At 40.8% G+C, this 17,732-nt stretch overlaps 1 protein-coding gene across 1 annotated transcript in view; it reads right to left on the bottom strand.

Annotated features, from left to right (window-relative positions):
* Positions 1–9,561: 9,561 nt before the first annotated feature.
* The window catches only part of rngtt (RNA guanylyltransferase and 5'-phosphatase), a 105,944-nt gene continuing 97,773 nt past the window's right edge, over positions 9,562–17,732 (bottom strand). The window contains exons 15-16 of the mRNA XM_040018339.1: positions 14,359–14,482; positions 9,562–10,469 (exon numbers count right to left, since the gene is read on the bottom strand). Coding sequence (XP_039874273.1) covers positions 10,303–10,469; positions 14,359–14,482 — 291 coding nt within the window. The 3' untranslated portion in view covers positions 9,562–10,302. The remainder of the gene's footprint in view (positions 10,470–14,358; positions 14,483–17,732) is intronic.

Here is a 17,732-nt window from a genome sequence, read left to right as displayed (position 1 = left end):
AAAGTGTGGCGAGAGAGATGGTGGTATTGTCACGCCCAGTTCGTCGCATGAGCTTTCTTGGTCGGGAGCCATGAGCTTCACATTTGAGTGTAAATCTTCCACCTGCAGGTTAAATATGAAACGAAGGACCTGCTAACCAAGTTAGGAAAGAGAATGAGTTGACCTCGCAGAATATATGACCAACGCATTATCGTGCATGCAACTGAGCTCAATCTGGCTGTCCAGGGAAAACAAACCAAGCTTAAATTTAAGAATTTTAGTACTTAAAATTGCATAAAAGGTTGCCAGCTGCACACAGCCAATATTTTGCAACCCAAAGGACTGCTGAGAAGACAAAAGGCCCACAATATCAGCCTCGCCCAGCTTCCTGCGGACAAAGCTCTCCACTGATACTTTTTAATTTGGAAAATGTTCCACAAGTATATATGTTTTACTTTCCGTCAGTGGAAAGGATTCTCCCCAGTGTTTTTCACAATTCATGTGAACAGCAAACATGATCTCCCTTACTGCTGCAACAAGGCTGATAAGATGGCAATAAAAGGAAAAACCTTCTTCAGGCTGAAGACCAGTTTGAAGTATGTAAAAAAACAACAAAAAAAAAAACATAAATGTGGTGAGAATTATGTGAGGAAAAGCAGTAAAATGCAGGGAAAAGATTAAGGCATCAAGCTTTTCTGGGTTTAATCAAATACAACAAAGAAACACAGGAAAGCTCACACAAAAACTTAATTTATCCGTCCTTTAATTTTCTTAGAGATTATCCATTGAGTGTCACGGGGGGCTTGAACCTATCCCAGCTGTCTTGGGTTGTGAGGCGAGGTACACCCTGGAGAGGTCACGAGTCCATCAAAGAGCAACAGCCAATTTAGATTTAGATCAATCCCAGGACCCGCAGTGCTAGTCAATGTGCTGCCCACGAAAATAAGCTTAATTTAATGAGTCCGAAAGTTTGCAAGAAGCAGAACACAGTGAATATATACTGACAAAACTATTCTACCAGGTGGGAGAAATGTTTTGTGGACATTTATGCTGATCTGGTAACCCATGTTGTCCAAGTCATGAAGCTTTTGAGGGTTTTTTTTTTCTCTGCAGGAATTACTCATTAAAAGCCACCTGATATAGTCGCAGAATGGAGGCAGCTAAACACTGGTGGGAGATGGAAGAGACTGTTCAAGCACTGAGGTAAAGAACGTCCCAACTTTGCACTGTAAAATACAATAATAGCACAAAACTGAATCATCTAATGCACCAGAGGAAAATAAGGTAATGTTCTGTGAAATGTTCACGTAAATAAGAATATTACCTGTTTTCGTTTTTTCTGGATGAAAAAAATTCCCGATGTTGAAAGAGCACTCCGGTAGTTTAGAAGCTCACAGACTACAAAAGCAGGAGGTCAAAATTGGTCGCGGGTGAGAAATCACGACTTTTACTCCCGAGCATGTGGGAGAAGTGTCAAACACTGTGTACTCTGTGCCCTTTGTGGGCTATTATCGTCATTTACAGGCACTTTACCGGTAAAGGTGAAAAAGTACAAAGGGTCTGAACCTTTTACCTCTCTTTTAGCATTTTCTCACATTTACCTCATCACTTTGTCGGGTCTTCCACTGGGCAGTTATCCTCGTGTTAAATCGCAAGCCTTTCAGTCTCGCATTAAGTCTGACTGTTCTGAAGAACAATTCGTTTTTTATTGTCCGTGTGCTGGTACATCCCGTGAGGTCAACCTGCAGTCACTCTGAAAGATTTTGTAAAATGTCAGTTAGAAAATTACACCTTCAGGTTAAAGGCGTCCCTCCACCTTTTCTTCTCAAGCGATGACATTCTCACTTCACCGAGTTAATGGAGTAAAGGAAAAAAAACAGGAATCACATCTCATTCTTTAATTTTCTGTGGTTTTACTCCTTTGTAGCCTGGAGCGAGGAAAATTCATTGACGTTGTACTAACTTGGTGGAACTGCACAAAACTTATTGTGATTTGATGTTGATTACAACAAATACTGGCTCTGATATAAGCAGTGCTCAGTGTTAGCTGCTGAACAAATCCTTTGGGGGGAAAAATGTGGGAACTCATTAAGGAAAAAAAAAAAGGCCTGACCTTTTCAGTATAAATGCAAGCATGTGGACGAACATTGGTGCTTACTTGCTACCACTTTATATCCACTCACTGTGGCTTTAACAGAGCGTGTGCTGAATAAACAAAGCAACTCCACACATTTTACAACTCAAGCCGAGGTTCATCAGCCTGCTGCTATACTTCATGCAGCACAGAGGACATTTGTGTCATGAAGAACATTTCCACTTGGGCCAATGAAAAAACATGGATGATGCAGGAGGTAAGTGAAAAGCTAAAGTACGGAGTACCGCTTTCAAGTGTGGTGATGAGGCTGCGCTTAAAACAGGAAGAGCCAACCCTCAACCGTGCCATAAGAGCAGCAAATCATGCCCATGCTGGGAAGCTTTAACATTTCTTTTGTGACCCTGGTAACATGTGCCAGGTGATAACAGGTCATAAGGCAGCCAGATTTAATCTAGTGAAGTCATTTTGACCTAAACCAAATATGTCTGTTGTTGAGGAAAAACTAGGCTGATCACAAGCAGGGTGTTTGATTCATGGAGAGACATTTGTTTGGTTTTGGGAGATCAAAATTGCTCATTTCAGTTTGCTTGCCTGCCCACATTATTGCACAGCTCATATTTGAGTGTAAATTGTGGTTAACTAGTTTGTCAAATTGACAGTTATATCAAACATTGGTGCTTTTAGTCAAATGGGATACAAAGAGAAAGTGTATAACTAATTACTGCTTTGTACGGTTAGCCGCCAAATTACAACTTCACTACAAAGTTTGCATTTATAGCTTATACAGAAGTATATATGCTCAGCTACATGAATGGCATAAACTGCATACAACAGTGCAAGCCTGACTGTTTTATCTGATGCTCACAAGCAAATGCAAACAACACTGACTGCAGTTCACTTAAAGGCCATGGGTGTCTTTCTGGGATGCAACGAAAAAAAACAAAAAAACATTTAAAATAATGTTAAAATAAATAAAAATAAATTATTTTTTGCCATGTCACTTATCTTTAGATGTTTGTGCCCTCTGGTTGCTTTAAGCAGGATCAGTGTTTATGCCTGATATCCAAGTAGGTTTACAGGTATTTTGGGAGTCTTTGAAAATGCAGCAGCAGGCATAAGTGCAGTTTCTGTGTGTCACGTTGATTGAAAAGCTGATCACAGAGTGGGCTGACACTACACTGGCAGCCTCGCTGTGCTGCTGTAAGAAACAAAGCACACAGAATAGCTCTATGGTGTCACGAACAAAGACCCCCCCCGATCGCTGCTTCTGATGGAGACTGAAGACCTGTGCTGCAGCTTCATCGGCCGACCCCCCAAATGGGAGTCATTTGTTACCTCATGGCATCAAGCCGAGAATCTGCTAGTAATAGATTTGTGCTGCAATGCCTGCTTGAGTCCATCAGCTGAAAAATTTATGCAATTAAATTTTTAATTTCATCGGGGTAATCAGGTCAGGACTGTCTGACTTTATTATCAGGACTAAAGCCTGTTATTAAAATCAGTCGGCTGAAGACTTGATTCACAGTCGTGACTTTAGGGTTCACTGATGATGTTGTGAAGTCCCCAAACTTTTTATTTTTAATGTTTCCGATACCATCAGATGTGAGGCTAATAACGCAGCTCGGAAACTGGAGGGAAGTCGATGAGCAACCTAATCAGGATCTTAAGAAGGGCTGCGCTCTCAGGAATGATACAAATTAAACTAAGATTTCAGAATAAAGTCAAGGTGAGGATGTACAGGCTGAGAGGAGGTGGAAAAGGATTGAGCAATGTGTAAAATGTCTCTGGTGGGTACACAGAACTGGATGCAGTGCCTGATTTCACTACAAGTGCAAAAGTAATTACTAACACGTGGCACCAGGGCAAATTGGGTTTTTGAGTAAGGAAAGAAGCCTACTGTTGCTATTTACAAAGAGGGCGTAGTGATTGTGTGTATGAGGGAACTCAGAGATTTTTACAAGTTCCTTTCTCAAGGTAAAAAATATAGGAAGAGCGGTATTAAATCAAGCATGCAAAGAGATTCTCTGACGTTTGTGGCACGCAATTTACTGCTAATTGTGTCGAAATTTAACACAGACAAAATTTATATTTTTTGGCACTTGATATTAAAATTAACTGATGGGAACTGTGTGTTGGAAACTCAGCAAAACTATGACAGCTTACTTGCTATTTTGACCCATTTAGCAAATTTGGCCCTTAATCTTTAATTTCAGGTGTTTCAGTCTCATTGCCACAGGTATATAAAATCAAGCACCTGACTGTGAGCCTTGCCTTTAGAAACATTTCTAAAAGAATGAATTGATCTAAAGTGAGTGGTGTTACTGCAAAGTAAAAGTGTTCAGGAACCACCTCCAACAGCAATTTGGATTATGACATATACCAATCAAACCAATATTAGGTCCTGTTATGTCACCAAAACAGCTCCGTGTGTGGACACAGAGCACTCTCAGGGCGTCTTGTAGCATCTGGCACCAGTTCTTGATTTGGTGGAGATCGAAGGTCTTTGTCATATTCGTTGATGTGTTCCTGAGTTGCTTTTGGAGTGTTTCAGAGTGTATGTCTCGCCAGATAAGGCTGTTGTCATTGGGGAGGTGGGCTTGATCTGTAAAAACGTTTAGGTGGGTGGTGCATGTTGTAGGAACATCCACATGAATGCAGAGACCCAACAAATTATAATGAAATTGTCATGCAGGGTATTAGTTACTACCTGTTTAAAACAAAGCCTAAACATACATCTTGTTTATAGGTGCATCACATTTAATTTTTTGTGCAGAAATACTGAAAATCAAGGCTTCTGCAGCAGTAAATCGTGCTACACAACTCACATTTAAATATACTGCTGGGGCCATATTTGGCCCTATTTGATCACTTGAAGAATAAACTGAATGATAACATCATGAATTGTACTGGACAAAGAGTGGTTTGATTATGAAAAACGAATTAATTTCCCCACATTGTTTAATTATTATTAATTTGAATAACACGTTTTTTTTTCAAGATAACAAAAATGTAGTTTACAGTAATTGCAAACACCGTCAGTACACGAGCAGCTCTGAGCTGCAAACAGAACATTTCTGCACCTCTCAACAGTGAGAGTCGCAGAGATGCATTATTCAAAATGCAGGTAATACTGAGACAATAATGACCTGCAAGTCGTCTCTGCTGAATTAATATTGCAGTGAAGCTCAGTGGCTTTCAGCCTCCAACACCTGAGCTGAGAGTGAGAGCCTGGTAATCTTTGCTACACCACCTGTGCTCATACAGAGTGTGTTTGGATTTCCAGATCCATACAGCCGCGGCGGCGCTCCCCTCCTCCCCTCCGGGGCACAAACACACCCAGAGGAAACGCATTATTGACGAAGCAGGATCTTCCTTTTCATGCGTCTGTCTGCGTTTCCTCGAGCGTCCGTCTTCCGCCACGTTTTCGTGAGGAACACGACGCAGAAGGTGCCGAAGGGGTTTTGGAAAAATAAAACAGGTTTGAGTCAATATTAAATCTAGAAGAACAGTTTGCAAGGATGGATTTAACTGAATGAAATTTAAGCTCGTAGAGAAAAGAAATGAAAACAGAAAAACAGGTATGAATCCTGCACCTGCTGCATGAGAGCGGCGGCGTCTCTGCGGCAGCAACCTCACGACAAAAAGGTGAGGGGAGGCTTTGATGAAAATCAGCCAGCTTTCATGTGAAGCCGGAGGGGAAGAGAGCCCTGGGAGTGCAGCTCATCCATCCCCGCTATAAGGAGAACGGTCGCCTCGGGCGCCAACCGACAGGAACTCAAAACACACATGCATGATTTGTTACACTCGTGTGTTACGCTCCCCTAACTTACATTCATTTCCTAACTCCAGATCTAAATTCTCCACGCTGCATGACTAACCGCTCAACGTCACACTAATCTTAAAATAAGCACAAATTCTGACTCTTGATCCTAAAAGAGAATGAAAAAAAATCCTTCGCAGCACGGGGGTGCAGAGAGACACATTTCAAAGAAAGTTGCACCTCACAATTGTTCTGAAATGGTAACCTTTAGTCACACAGAAGCAGAAATAGAGTCACCGAACGTCAAAGTGGTATCATCCACTATGAGCGAGCGATAGAGAGACCCGTAACAAACAATTAAATATAGCTGATTACAAAGTCCTCTGTGTAAATCGTTTCTACAAAAACAACAGTGGGCGATGAGCGCTGCAGATGGGAGTTACTCAAACAACAATGTGGGCAACAGGTTAAGAAAATAATCCATATGTTTCCTGGCAACAGGCTTTACCGAAGGGATTAAAACAAAGCACGCTGAGCACGTTTAATAATCGGAGGAGGAATTATCTTCATTTGCCTGGGCCTCACGGGGAGGTCAGAGGTCAAGCGCAACACAATGGGTTATAGAGGTGGCGGAAGACTGCTGCCTGGGGACCTGGGCATGTGTCTGTTTTGAAAAGGGTTGATGACTTGTTATTCCTGTCATACTCCTCAGCAGGACACTTAATTAAAAAGATAAATATTTGTTTGTCTCGAGGCCGATGATTAATCTTGTATGTTAAATGTTCTAATTAGCTTTTTCTGCATGGCCACAGCCTGTGACTCTCTATGCTCGCAGCATACAGATCAGGCACAAGCTTTCACTGACATTTCCACTGAAATTTGGCCAAGAAAGATGGCTGCATATGTGGTGCTAATATGAAAAGACAGGATTAATGTTTCACTCAAGTTGCTGATGTATATTGTGGAGCTTTTTTTTTTTTTTCTCTTTACAGCACTCACATATTACACAATTAAACTGGGGAGGTTTACATACATCTGGATCTTTCTAGGTTCTTAAACAACCTAAGATGAACAGCAGTGGGAGTGTGTGGGCGTGGTGTTGTCCTCTTCCTCTTCTCCCCTTGTCTCTCTCTGCCCCTGCCTTCTCCTTTAGGACACACCTGCTGCTCATCTGCCCTTGTTTACCACCAATTACCCTCCAGAGGTGATATATAAGCTGGAGGAGAGCAGTGTGGGTGTGGGGGAGGCTTTTGGTGGATTTCCTCTGAGCTGGTCTGTGTGTGATTCTGGCCTAGGTGTAAAAAGGTCCGCTGTGTGTGTGTGTGTGTGTGTGTGTGTGTGTGTGTGTGTGTGTGTGTGTGTGAGTGAGTGAGTGAGTGACCGACCGACCAGCCCCACCGTGCGTGGCTCTTTGTGAGTAGCTCTCAACTGGGCAGTTGTTTCGTGTATGCGAAGCGGCCTCCATTTTCTTAGTTTGGCCTGCCTGGTTTATTGCTAATAGCAGCGTTGCTGTCTTTTTCTATTGATACTGTCAATAACCAACATGGTTATTGGTTATAATAAAGACTTATTTTGTGTTTAACACTTCTGCCTGGCGTCCTTTTCATTCCAATCCGGATCCAGTTGTTACTGTCCCCCACCCTCTTCGCCTACCCTTCATGTGGGGACGTAACACATGATGACTCTCATATCATTGTAAAGGGATTTTGGACCACTCTTCTTTGTGGCGTTGCTTCAGTTCATTGAGGTTCGCAGGCACAGCTTTCTTAAGGTCCCACCACAGCATTGAAATCTGGACTTTGACTAGATGATTGCAACAGTGATCTTCTCCCACTTTTAGTCATTTTGTTGCAGGTTTGCTGCCGTACTTTGGGTCCTTTTTCAGACAGATGTCCTCTATTTTGACTGTAGAATATATACAGAAGCGCATACGACTGACTGCAGGCCTGGAAGGTCCTGTGGCTACAAAACCAACCCAAATCATCAATCCTCCACCAGCGTGACCTTGACATTTGGTGCGCTGTTTGGTTTTCACTGTGCATTATGGCCAGACATTTCCACTTTGGTCTCGTTTGTCTAAAGCACTTTGATCTTGGTCGGCTTGTTTGTTCAGATGCAACTTTACAAACCAAACCCAAGAGGTTTTCTTCTAGTAAACCTTCCAAACACGGCATTCTTGTCCAGTCTTTTTCCAATTGTGTTGTCATGAAATTTAACATGCTGAGGCCCGTAGAATCTTCCCTTCATTTTGCAGTATCTCAGAAGTGCACAGTCTGCGTTTGTGGTGAGTTTAGTCTTCCCAGGAGTGGACGTCAAAGTAGACTATCAGTATCTCTTTCCACCTGTTAATAATTGTTTGGAAATGACTTTTACACCCTTTGTAGATTGATGGGTAGCAAGTTAGAGGCGCTCACACGTGCAGCAGATGAGCAGTGAATTAAGTGCATTTGATCAGCTTCACCTGGCTGCCACTTACCTCTTTCATTCCTATAGAAGCAACAAACAGTCTTCATTTTGACTTAGTTTCTGTTAAGTAAATAAATAAATAACATGGTGGTCACATGTAGAAATTTGGTCTGTTTCTTAAATTAATGTCAGGGGTGACTAATTCAAGACTGAAACTGTAATTCACATGTCCTGATGGTGTAAAACTGACTGTTAATGCAGTTCAGCCACCTTTTCAAACATGTCGACACACCGAAGGTTCAGACAAAGAGGACAGATTTTTTTTTTGCCAGGGTGTACAAAAACAGTATTTTTTTTTTTATTACCTTCACTGAAAATTGGTGATTTTTTTTTTTGTGCATCTTATCTCACAATTGTACCTAATATATTAAATAATTTACACCGGGCTCTGGAGCGTTGGTACAAGGAAGTCTGAACAGACTCGTCATGAAATAATGAGGGGGAAAAAGTCGCACCTAGCCTTGAAAGAGCTCATCAGTGAAATGTCCAATCAATTCATACCCTGAAAAAAAATGAAGGGAATGTGTGAAAAATGACCGAACTGTTAATCCTCTTGAATTAATGCTGCAAACTCATAATTCAGTAACATCATCCATGATTATAGTCCAAATACATAAAAGACCCAACTAAAAGTATCCCTACTCACATGTTCACAGATGTTATTCTGTGGCAGGTGGTTATGTAACAATTAGTATAGACATTACTGTTTATTTTGTAACTACAGCACATTACAGTCAGCATTTATCCTTTAAGCTTCTGTTTGATTTTGTTTTAACATGCTTTAAGCATTTTGTTGTGTTTTGTCCTCCTGCCCGGGGCCTTCAGAGAAAAATCAGTTAAATCTAAGTGAAGCAACTTTTCTATTAAACTGTTACCTCGTCCTTGGCAAACAAAATACACCTTAAAATGAAGATGTTTTTCACACAGATGTGCTGTTTCTTAGACTGAAAAGTGTCTAAGATTTTTTCTGCCTTTTTGAAGCCAAATCACATGGCACACAAGACATTTTTTAAAAAACAAAATCCTAATTAGCTAAACACAAAAACCAGTGTTCTTCACTTTGATGCTGGATATAGCATAAACCTTTTAGCTTTAATACCTCGGTGTAGATGAAAACTGGGGAACAACGAGCGCATGGCGAATTAAAATCAAAGTCAAGCGATTTGAGGCTCTAATCTTCTGGAAAAGTTGTATTTATCCTTCCGTTTGAAGCTTCTTCACTTCTGCGAGACAATTTGTTGATTTTTGTTTCCTTTTGTGCGCCACCCATCTGCAGCTTGACTTCACTGGTTTTGTAGTTGTAGTTACTTTGTAGAGACTGTGTAATCACGTTGTCATCTCCCCCGCCCACCCATGTGGCCTTTAAAACAAAAGTCCACACAGATGGGCTGAGGCAGAGTACTGAGATCTAATCCTTATCTGAGATATGAAAACATTTGGAAACCCCCGCCTGAGTCTTACAGGTGGAACTCAATGAGAAACCTTAATCTGTTAATTGAACATCTGCGCAGCTTTGTGTAAATCTACATGAGACCTGATGGTGGAAACTATTTTTGTAGTGTAGACTCATCAAGACAGCAGACTGAGCTTTAAAGATGTTTACTCCTCTTTCAAAATCAAATTAAGGAACTAGTTGACAAAACATGAACACGGTTTGTCAGGTGTTATTTGTTGCTATAACAATTCCCAAGTAAATAAATACCAATTAGCTCAGTTGTTTAAAATTATAAACAGCAAAACAATGAAAAAAAAAAATTACCTAAGTGTAATTTTTTTTTTTTTTTTTTTTAACATTTTAATAAGAACACAGGCAATTAAAGCTACAAAGAGGTCTACAATGTAATTTAATGACATCGAGGTTTTCTGGTGCCCCGACATGTATGGGCTGATAAAGCAAACGTGCTGCAGGTAAGAAAGCCTTGAAATGTCCTTTATCTGTTGTGGTGTGAGTGGCTGGATGTACACCGCAACCGTGGAGCAGTCCCAAAGGCGTAGCTGTGGGCTACGGGATGGCCCGGTTGGGTCTCTTTGGAGGGGGAGGGGGCATTAGCTCAGAGTCTGGGTCTCGCGGGTTTTTCCGGTTTTGGGATTGTGCTCCCTGAGCACAGCGGTCCAGATACTCCAAAAGGATTTCCTTAGTGACGGGCTCCCGGATGCTTTGACACACAGCTGGACAAAAAAAAAAGGAGAAAGGAAGTTACAATAGAAATGCCGACAGGCTTTTCCAGCAACAGTGAATTCATGGTTCTTTAAAGCACGTTCTCATTCCCAGGTGATCAAATAATGCAGTCTGTCTCTTGCTAATCTCTTCCTAAACAGAACCAGTGAGTCAAAGTAAAGCAAAACACAAAGATGCAAAGGCGAGTCATGATGTACACTGGAACTGCCTGTTTCATGCATCATGACTCAAAGTCCTACAATCCATTCACACACCTTCTAACATGCACACACACACACTGGTGGCTGTACCAGGACCAATTTAGGGGTCAGTATCTTGCGGGCATGTTGAAAAGATGAGCCAATGATTGAACCGACTGGTAGATGACCTGCTCTGCCTCTTGAGCCACGCCCGCCTCAGAGATGTCCTGGCATAAAAGTTACGTCGCCACAGCAGGTAACTCTGCATGTCTCAGTATGTGCCAAATGTCTATCCTAACACAACCCCGCTATACTATGGAACCATTTTTCTTTTATAACCTAAGACGGCCTGGTAGAAAAAACGAAAAACTTAACGTCATCACTGACCGTCCACTCTCGAGATTTAAAAGCAAGAGACACCTTGTGCATAACAGAAAGATTCAGGCACCTGAAACAACTGCATTCTCTGATGATGGTGTGGATGATGCAAAAACACCTAAATTAATGATTCATAATTATATTAATCAGAGAGGATTCGACACGCATCCAAGCTGCTAAAGTACATTTTAACCACTATTTTATCACAGACACACACCAACTTTTGAGTCACTCCCACTGTCTACGGAAACATGATATGGACTTTTTGCTTTTGGGTGCTAGAAAAAAAGCTCCTCCTGCTCCACAGCTCCCTCTGCACGGTTATGACAGCGCCATAATACCAGCAGCACACTGACGACTATATCCAGCCTCTAAATGAAGCGAAATGTTATCAGCTCGGGGACAAATGTGTTACTATCTGACCAGATTTGAGATAAAAGGCGCTTTTGCCATCTGGGCTCCAAGGCTGTACAACAGTCCGCCTCGGGATCTAAAGCTCAATAATTCAGGACCATCTTTTCTATCTTCTTCAATCAATTTCGTTCATTCTTTAAATGTGTTTTCCCTCGCTTGTGCTTCTTGTTTTTATTGCTTCAATATGTACTTTTATGCTCCTCCTTGCATAGCGCTTTGAACTCAGCATTTAGATTAAGTGCTACACAAACATGGTTTATTGCCGTGTTTATCTATTATTTTTGCATTCTGTCCTCGCCTTCCTCTGCTTTGTTTGTGTCCATTTGTTTCTCCTGTTGTGGCTGCTGCGCATTTTCATAGCATGTGACACGTGGGGGAGAACTTTAAAGTTTAAAACAAAAATCACAACTTGTGAAATGAAACCCAATTTGATTGAAGCATTGAATTTGTAATCTTTTTCCCCTTTTCATGCATTTCCCATTATAAGTCCATTATTTGAAAATATATTAGAAGTAGTGCCACATCTGCACTGTCTTCAAGACAGCCATTAACTGTGGAGGTGAAATGAAAGCCTAGGGTTGCATTGCCTAACTGCAAGAGATGGCCTAAAAATGTGCATGGATAACGTTTGCAGTCCATCACAGCTGGATTTTCATTCCACCTTCGAGCGTGTCCGTGTGAATCGACTGCAAACATATTTGATTTTTGACTGATGTCGTTGCACCGAAGTAGGTCTGAGAGACCATAACCCGGGCCAGGTTAAAGCCCTTGAACTAATAAATTGTCTGACAGCTCTGTGGTAGCGTTTATCCTCTCTCACAACATCTACCTCTTTACTGCTCTAGGGGTGCTGCTGGTGGAGAGGAAGAAAGGGTACTCAGACTGAGAACTCACGATTTATTCTAACTTTAAGACCCATAGCTCATTAAAACCTCATTAAAGAGACTTAAATGTACAAGCACAAGACAAGCAAATCCTTGTACTTAAAAAAAAGTTAAAAAATGCATCATTATATATGTAAAAAAAACTATACAGCGTAAAAATGCAGAGCCTCAAAGCAGATGCCTTAAAGCAGCGGAAGAAACTGAGGCTGCAATTCACACCGGACCACCAAAATTGGACAATAGAGGATTGGAAAAACGCTGCCTGATCATATGAGTCTCCATTTCTACATTTGCATGGTTGGGATTTGTTCATAATTTAGCATAAGCACCATGAAATCATGTATTCATCCTGTCTACTATTAATGGTTCAGGCTGGTGGTGATGTTGATGGTAGGGGGATTTCTTCTCAGCACAATTTGGGGCCCTAAGTTCCAACTGAGCATCATTTAAGCACCACAGCTGATAGAATCTCACACCACCCTACTGCATGTATCTCTCAGGGCACAATCAAAGCCCTTTGAGAAGCTGGCGTTGCCCCTCTGCAGCCAATGTGGCTCCACCAAACAAGACCCTGTCTCACTGAACAGGGAGAGAACCACAGTTTATGTCAATGCTCAAAGCGGTCGAACCCTGGACCACTAAACAAAAACCAGCATGTATAGAAAAAATGTGTGGTGTGGTGACTTTGCCCCAAAGGCATATTTCTTTCCTAGTAAGCTTTACTAGCTTTACTACAAAGACAAACAACAAGTAGTTTTACCAACAAGTAATAAGATACATCATACGGCTGACGCTGCGTGACCCTCCACTGTGCGCATTAATCAGCACAATTATAAGACCGACTTATGGTTCCTACTGATTGGTTCTTTGGGGTCAAGGGCAGGAGAAAGGCCATCTTTGCTGCTACAGTTTTCCATTTAGCTTCCTTTGATTGTCATGTCTCGCTCTTATCACGCGTCTGTTCAAGTGAACATTCCTACAGACTAGCAGCTTGGCTTATTAGCAACCCAGGTAGCTAGCTGAACAGTACATGGAAATATTTTGAGCCCAAACCAGCTTAATTGGTTCTGGGATTGTAAACAGGTGCTTGGAAAATGCTATCTTGTAAGGCCCCCAGAAAGTCTTCATAAATACTGTGATGCTGCCAATGATTTCTTAGCAACAGACAAAACGTTTAATTTTAATATTAAGACAAAAAACCCCTAAAAACAAAAAGACACTGTACATTAAGCTTAATCGGTACGGAGATTATCTATTAGTCTGTGGATTGTTCATAACAATTTGCTAGAGGCATCATAAGTAATGTGTGAAAATGGCTGTGGATGAAGCAGAGGCAGCAGGTTGACATCTCGACGGGCAGTTAAAGACATTTATATTCTACTTGATCAACCTGTTTGATAAACTGTTTGTAGAGTTTGTCGTACAGATGAACGAGCGTCGTCTAAAGTTTATTTAACTCCACTGTTCTGCATGAGGAGCTCAGCCTTGCCCTCAGGCAGCAAGCAAAGAGCAGAAGAAAAAAAAAAGCAAAAACTAAAAAATGATTGCTAACATCCGCAGCATACACCGTGCTATCAGATTTAATTATCGGCTGAACTTTCATTATTGAAACAGTAACAATGATTTCATTTTCTCGCTTATCAGCCAATAATATATCATGCGCATTCCCATTCACGACAGTAAAACCTCTTAAAGATTGGAAATTGTGTGGCAAAATGTCAGCTACTCTATTCACAGTGAGGAGCTAAAGAAAACGATTTGTCCTCAGCTCCAAAGACAAGGCCACAGTGTCAGTGTGCATTCTTAATGGAGAGTACACAACATAACATCTGCCCCTCCGCATATACAGTCTCACAATGCAGAAATAAAACCGAGGCTGTTGCAAATACAAATAAAAGAAATATAGATAAAATAACCCATTAATCACAGGCTGACTGGCTGTTATTTGCACAGATTTAGACTCAGATACAGGAGACAGTGGGATATTAAAAATAACGGCTGGAAGGAGAAGGACAAAGACTCACCCATGGCTGTATCATAGGAGTTGGGGAAGCTCTTGTCCACCCTCTGCCTCATGAACACCCAGCTGTTGTTGGTAAAGGTGCACTCAATGATCTTGTTGTCGTATTGTTTCAGCTCTTTAGTGGCCTGCGCAGACAGAGATGAGAGACGGCGCGTGCCTTTAATGTGAGCGAATACAAAACATATTCTTTTCTCTTATCACACGTTAAAAATCGTGAATCTAGGTGGGGTATTATGGTCTGGTTTACCACAGCCTTGCTTTTTACTTTGATCTGAATCATTGTAAAAGGTTTCAGGCACATGCTGCACAACTGATCAATGCAGCTACTTTTGATAAATGACACACACAACTGCAATTTCTTCACATTTTCTTTATCATCATCATCATCATCATCATCATCAATTTTGTTATTACTGATACTAATTAGATACTTTTAGAAGACATCAAGAGGAAAAAGACTTAAACTTAAGGCTGCTCTATGCCCGATGCATTCAATTCTACAAAAGCAAAGCAAATTGCAATGACAGAGCACTAAATTGGGATTAAACTGACCGTTGGTTCATACAGGCCACAAAGATCAGCTAATCTCAGTGCCATATTAGCTGGTGGCTTAGCAGATATCACTCTACACATCCAAATGGCACAACTAATTCTGGAAACAGTGTTTAAAGATGACTTGTTATACTTTTGTTTATAGTCATGGAGAAATTGAGCATGACAATGGCTGAGAAAGGTGATTTAAGTGGCTTTAAATATGTCACGGCTGATGGTGCCAGACTGGCTGGTGGAAATATTTCAGAAACTGGTGATCTGCTGGGATTTTCTCCCACAACCATCTCTAGGGTGTACAGAGAAAATACCCAGTGAGCTGCAGGTCTCTGTGCATCAGGGAGGTTCCAGCACAGAGCCATGTCACCAAATTACTACAGATGGAAATAAACTACTTTTGACTTGACTGGTCTTCACTGAAACACAGTAATATGCAGCTCACTCTGCAGATTAACTGAATGTCTTATTCAAGTAGCGGCAACATTTGACTGAAGCAAATACTGACATTTCTTGTGGGAATCTTCTGAGACCAAGGATCTCTCTAGGAGAGAAAACACTCAAGAAGACTCAGAAGTCTTATACAGAAATATTTTGGGTGACATTTTTGAAATTAAAGGATAAATGTACCATGAGTTAATGTGTAGTGCCATCAAGTTTATTTACTGCAGGGAATATTTAAAGTCATTCAGCGCATCAGTTAATTTATCCTAGACACCGTAATGCTGGTGCAACTCTGACACATATTGCTCAGATTCAAATAATAAATAATAAGTTCTGCAGGTTGGAGGAGAAAAAAAACAACAACATAAGCATAGACACTCATGGAGGCAGTTCGGATACACCAAAGCTGTAACTAAACAAGTAAGCTAATTTCTGATTAATCAATAGCTTAATCATTTTTTTAATTAAGTATATAAAATGTCAAAACCCCAAGGTGACATCTTCAGATTACCTTACTTGTTTTTATTGTTTGTCAAACTAAGTAAATAAATACATTTAATTGAGAATAATACACAGAAAATGTTCACATTAACATCCATTTTCCACAGTTATAAATTTTAGGTTTCTATTAAATGAATGTATATTGCTATTTGTATTGGTCTTTAATACTATTTGGGCACAAGCTTTTTTTTTTTTTTTTATGTACAGTAGTTTAAATTCTTATGTTATTCTTCTTGTGTCACACATTTCCTTCAAGTTTCAATTGATTTTTAGCATCCGTATTAAATAATTGTGTAACTGTACCTTTTAGAAGACGGAAAACATCAAAAGCACAGGCTATAAAGTATTGTAGTTTAGACATGGAAGGTTTAAACGTAATAAATCGAAATCAACTGTGGTGTGACTTTAGGAAGCATGCTTCTTTGAATGTAAGACGAGGCTCTGATGCTTCGTGCAGAAGTATGACGGAAGCTAATCATGTAGTTAATCTTTATATTTGATCATTAAACACAGCTGCATTGCTTCAGAAGGACCTACAATAACACATCAGCACATACAAACACTAACACAACATGAGTGTCTGTATTTCATCTCTCAATAAAGCAGTGCAACAGCTCCTGCTCCACCTACTGAGCTACACAGGATCACTGACTTATTACATCACACTTTGCTTTGAAAACAAAATCAGCTCTACACACTGAGCACACTGTAACACTGCTGAAGTATAAGAAAATGGCACACGATACTGAAGATCAAGCATGAGTCAAAAAAGACATTTGAGCATCTGTTGTTTATTTGTCGAGGGACTGAGAGGATTGTCGAGACTTGGAAAAATGCAAATCTTGTAGCTGCTGGGAACGTGGAAGACAAAAAGTGCAGCTGAAGCGGTCACGTGCAATTGCACGCTTTTAAAATACGCAACAGAATAAGCAATGACATGAGTTGCTATGAGGTGCTGTGATGTGACTTTTCACCTTGGCCTCGCAGAGAGTAAAAATGACGAATACCTCCGGGGTTCAGCGTGAACACGCAACCTTTAGCTGAGGTCAGAGAGTGACTGGAGTTGCCAGGAAAGCACCAGTATTTGGCAAGACGCTAAATAACACAAAGTAAGAGCTTATGTGATCCTGGAGCGTGGTGCATCTGGGCTAACAGTGGGGGTCGAATTCACACAGGAAGCAAGAACGCTTGTGAGAAAGGAAGACAGAAAGTGAGAGAAAGAATCCAGACTAAACAGACATCTTTTAAAAATGGCTTTTTAGATAAACACACTAAATGGCCTCTAAATTGATTTGCAGCTGTAACTGTTAAATATTGACAAAACTACTGAGATCTTATTTTGAAGCCAAGTCAAACATTATTTTATTTTATTTTTTTTACTAGGAGAAGAATTGCAGATGATGTAAAGCAGCGACAGAATCTCTGAGCTTTCCTAAAGCTCCACACATCAAACTGCCAGCAAGCTGTGAAGGGCAGTACAGGCAGGCGGGACGTGCTGCTACAGGCTGGATCTCTTCCTGCTGGTGAAGGGTGACATGTTGGCTGCCATTTTCCATCACCACTTGGTGCTTAATCCATCCAAATCTGTCTCATTATGGCAGCACACGTGTGCCACCAGTTATCAGGGACTTTGGCAGTCAAATTCTTTATCAGCCAATGTTGCACTATTGCAGAGCAGAAGCGCTCTGCTGCCTGCCTTCTATTCAAATCCTGAAACGATCAGAAATATATACAGCAAATATAAACATGGCTGACAAGGAAGAAAAGCAGCTTTTTGTTGTGGACAATTTTTTTTTTTTTTTTATTAAAACGTGATGAGAGAGCTCTTGTTTTTCCCCAAGTATCAAGGCTCAGTGAAAAGACACAGAGGTTATGATTGGTCAT

This window comes from Simochromis diagramma, unplaced genomic scaffold, assembly GCF_900408965.1.
Source record: "Simochromis diagramma unplaced genomic scaffold, fSimDia1.1 OVJJ01000802.1, whole genome shotgun sequence".
Classification (NCBI taxonomy): Eukaryota; Metazoa; Chordata; class Actinopteri; order Cichliformes; family Cichlidae; genus Simochromis; species Simochromis diagramma.
Note: the sequence above shows the minus strand (reverse complement) of the source record. Positions and strands in the feature narration are given on the sequence as shown.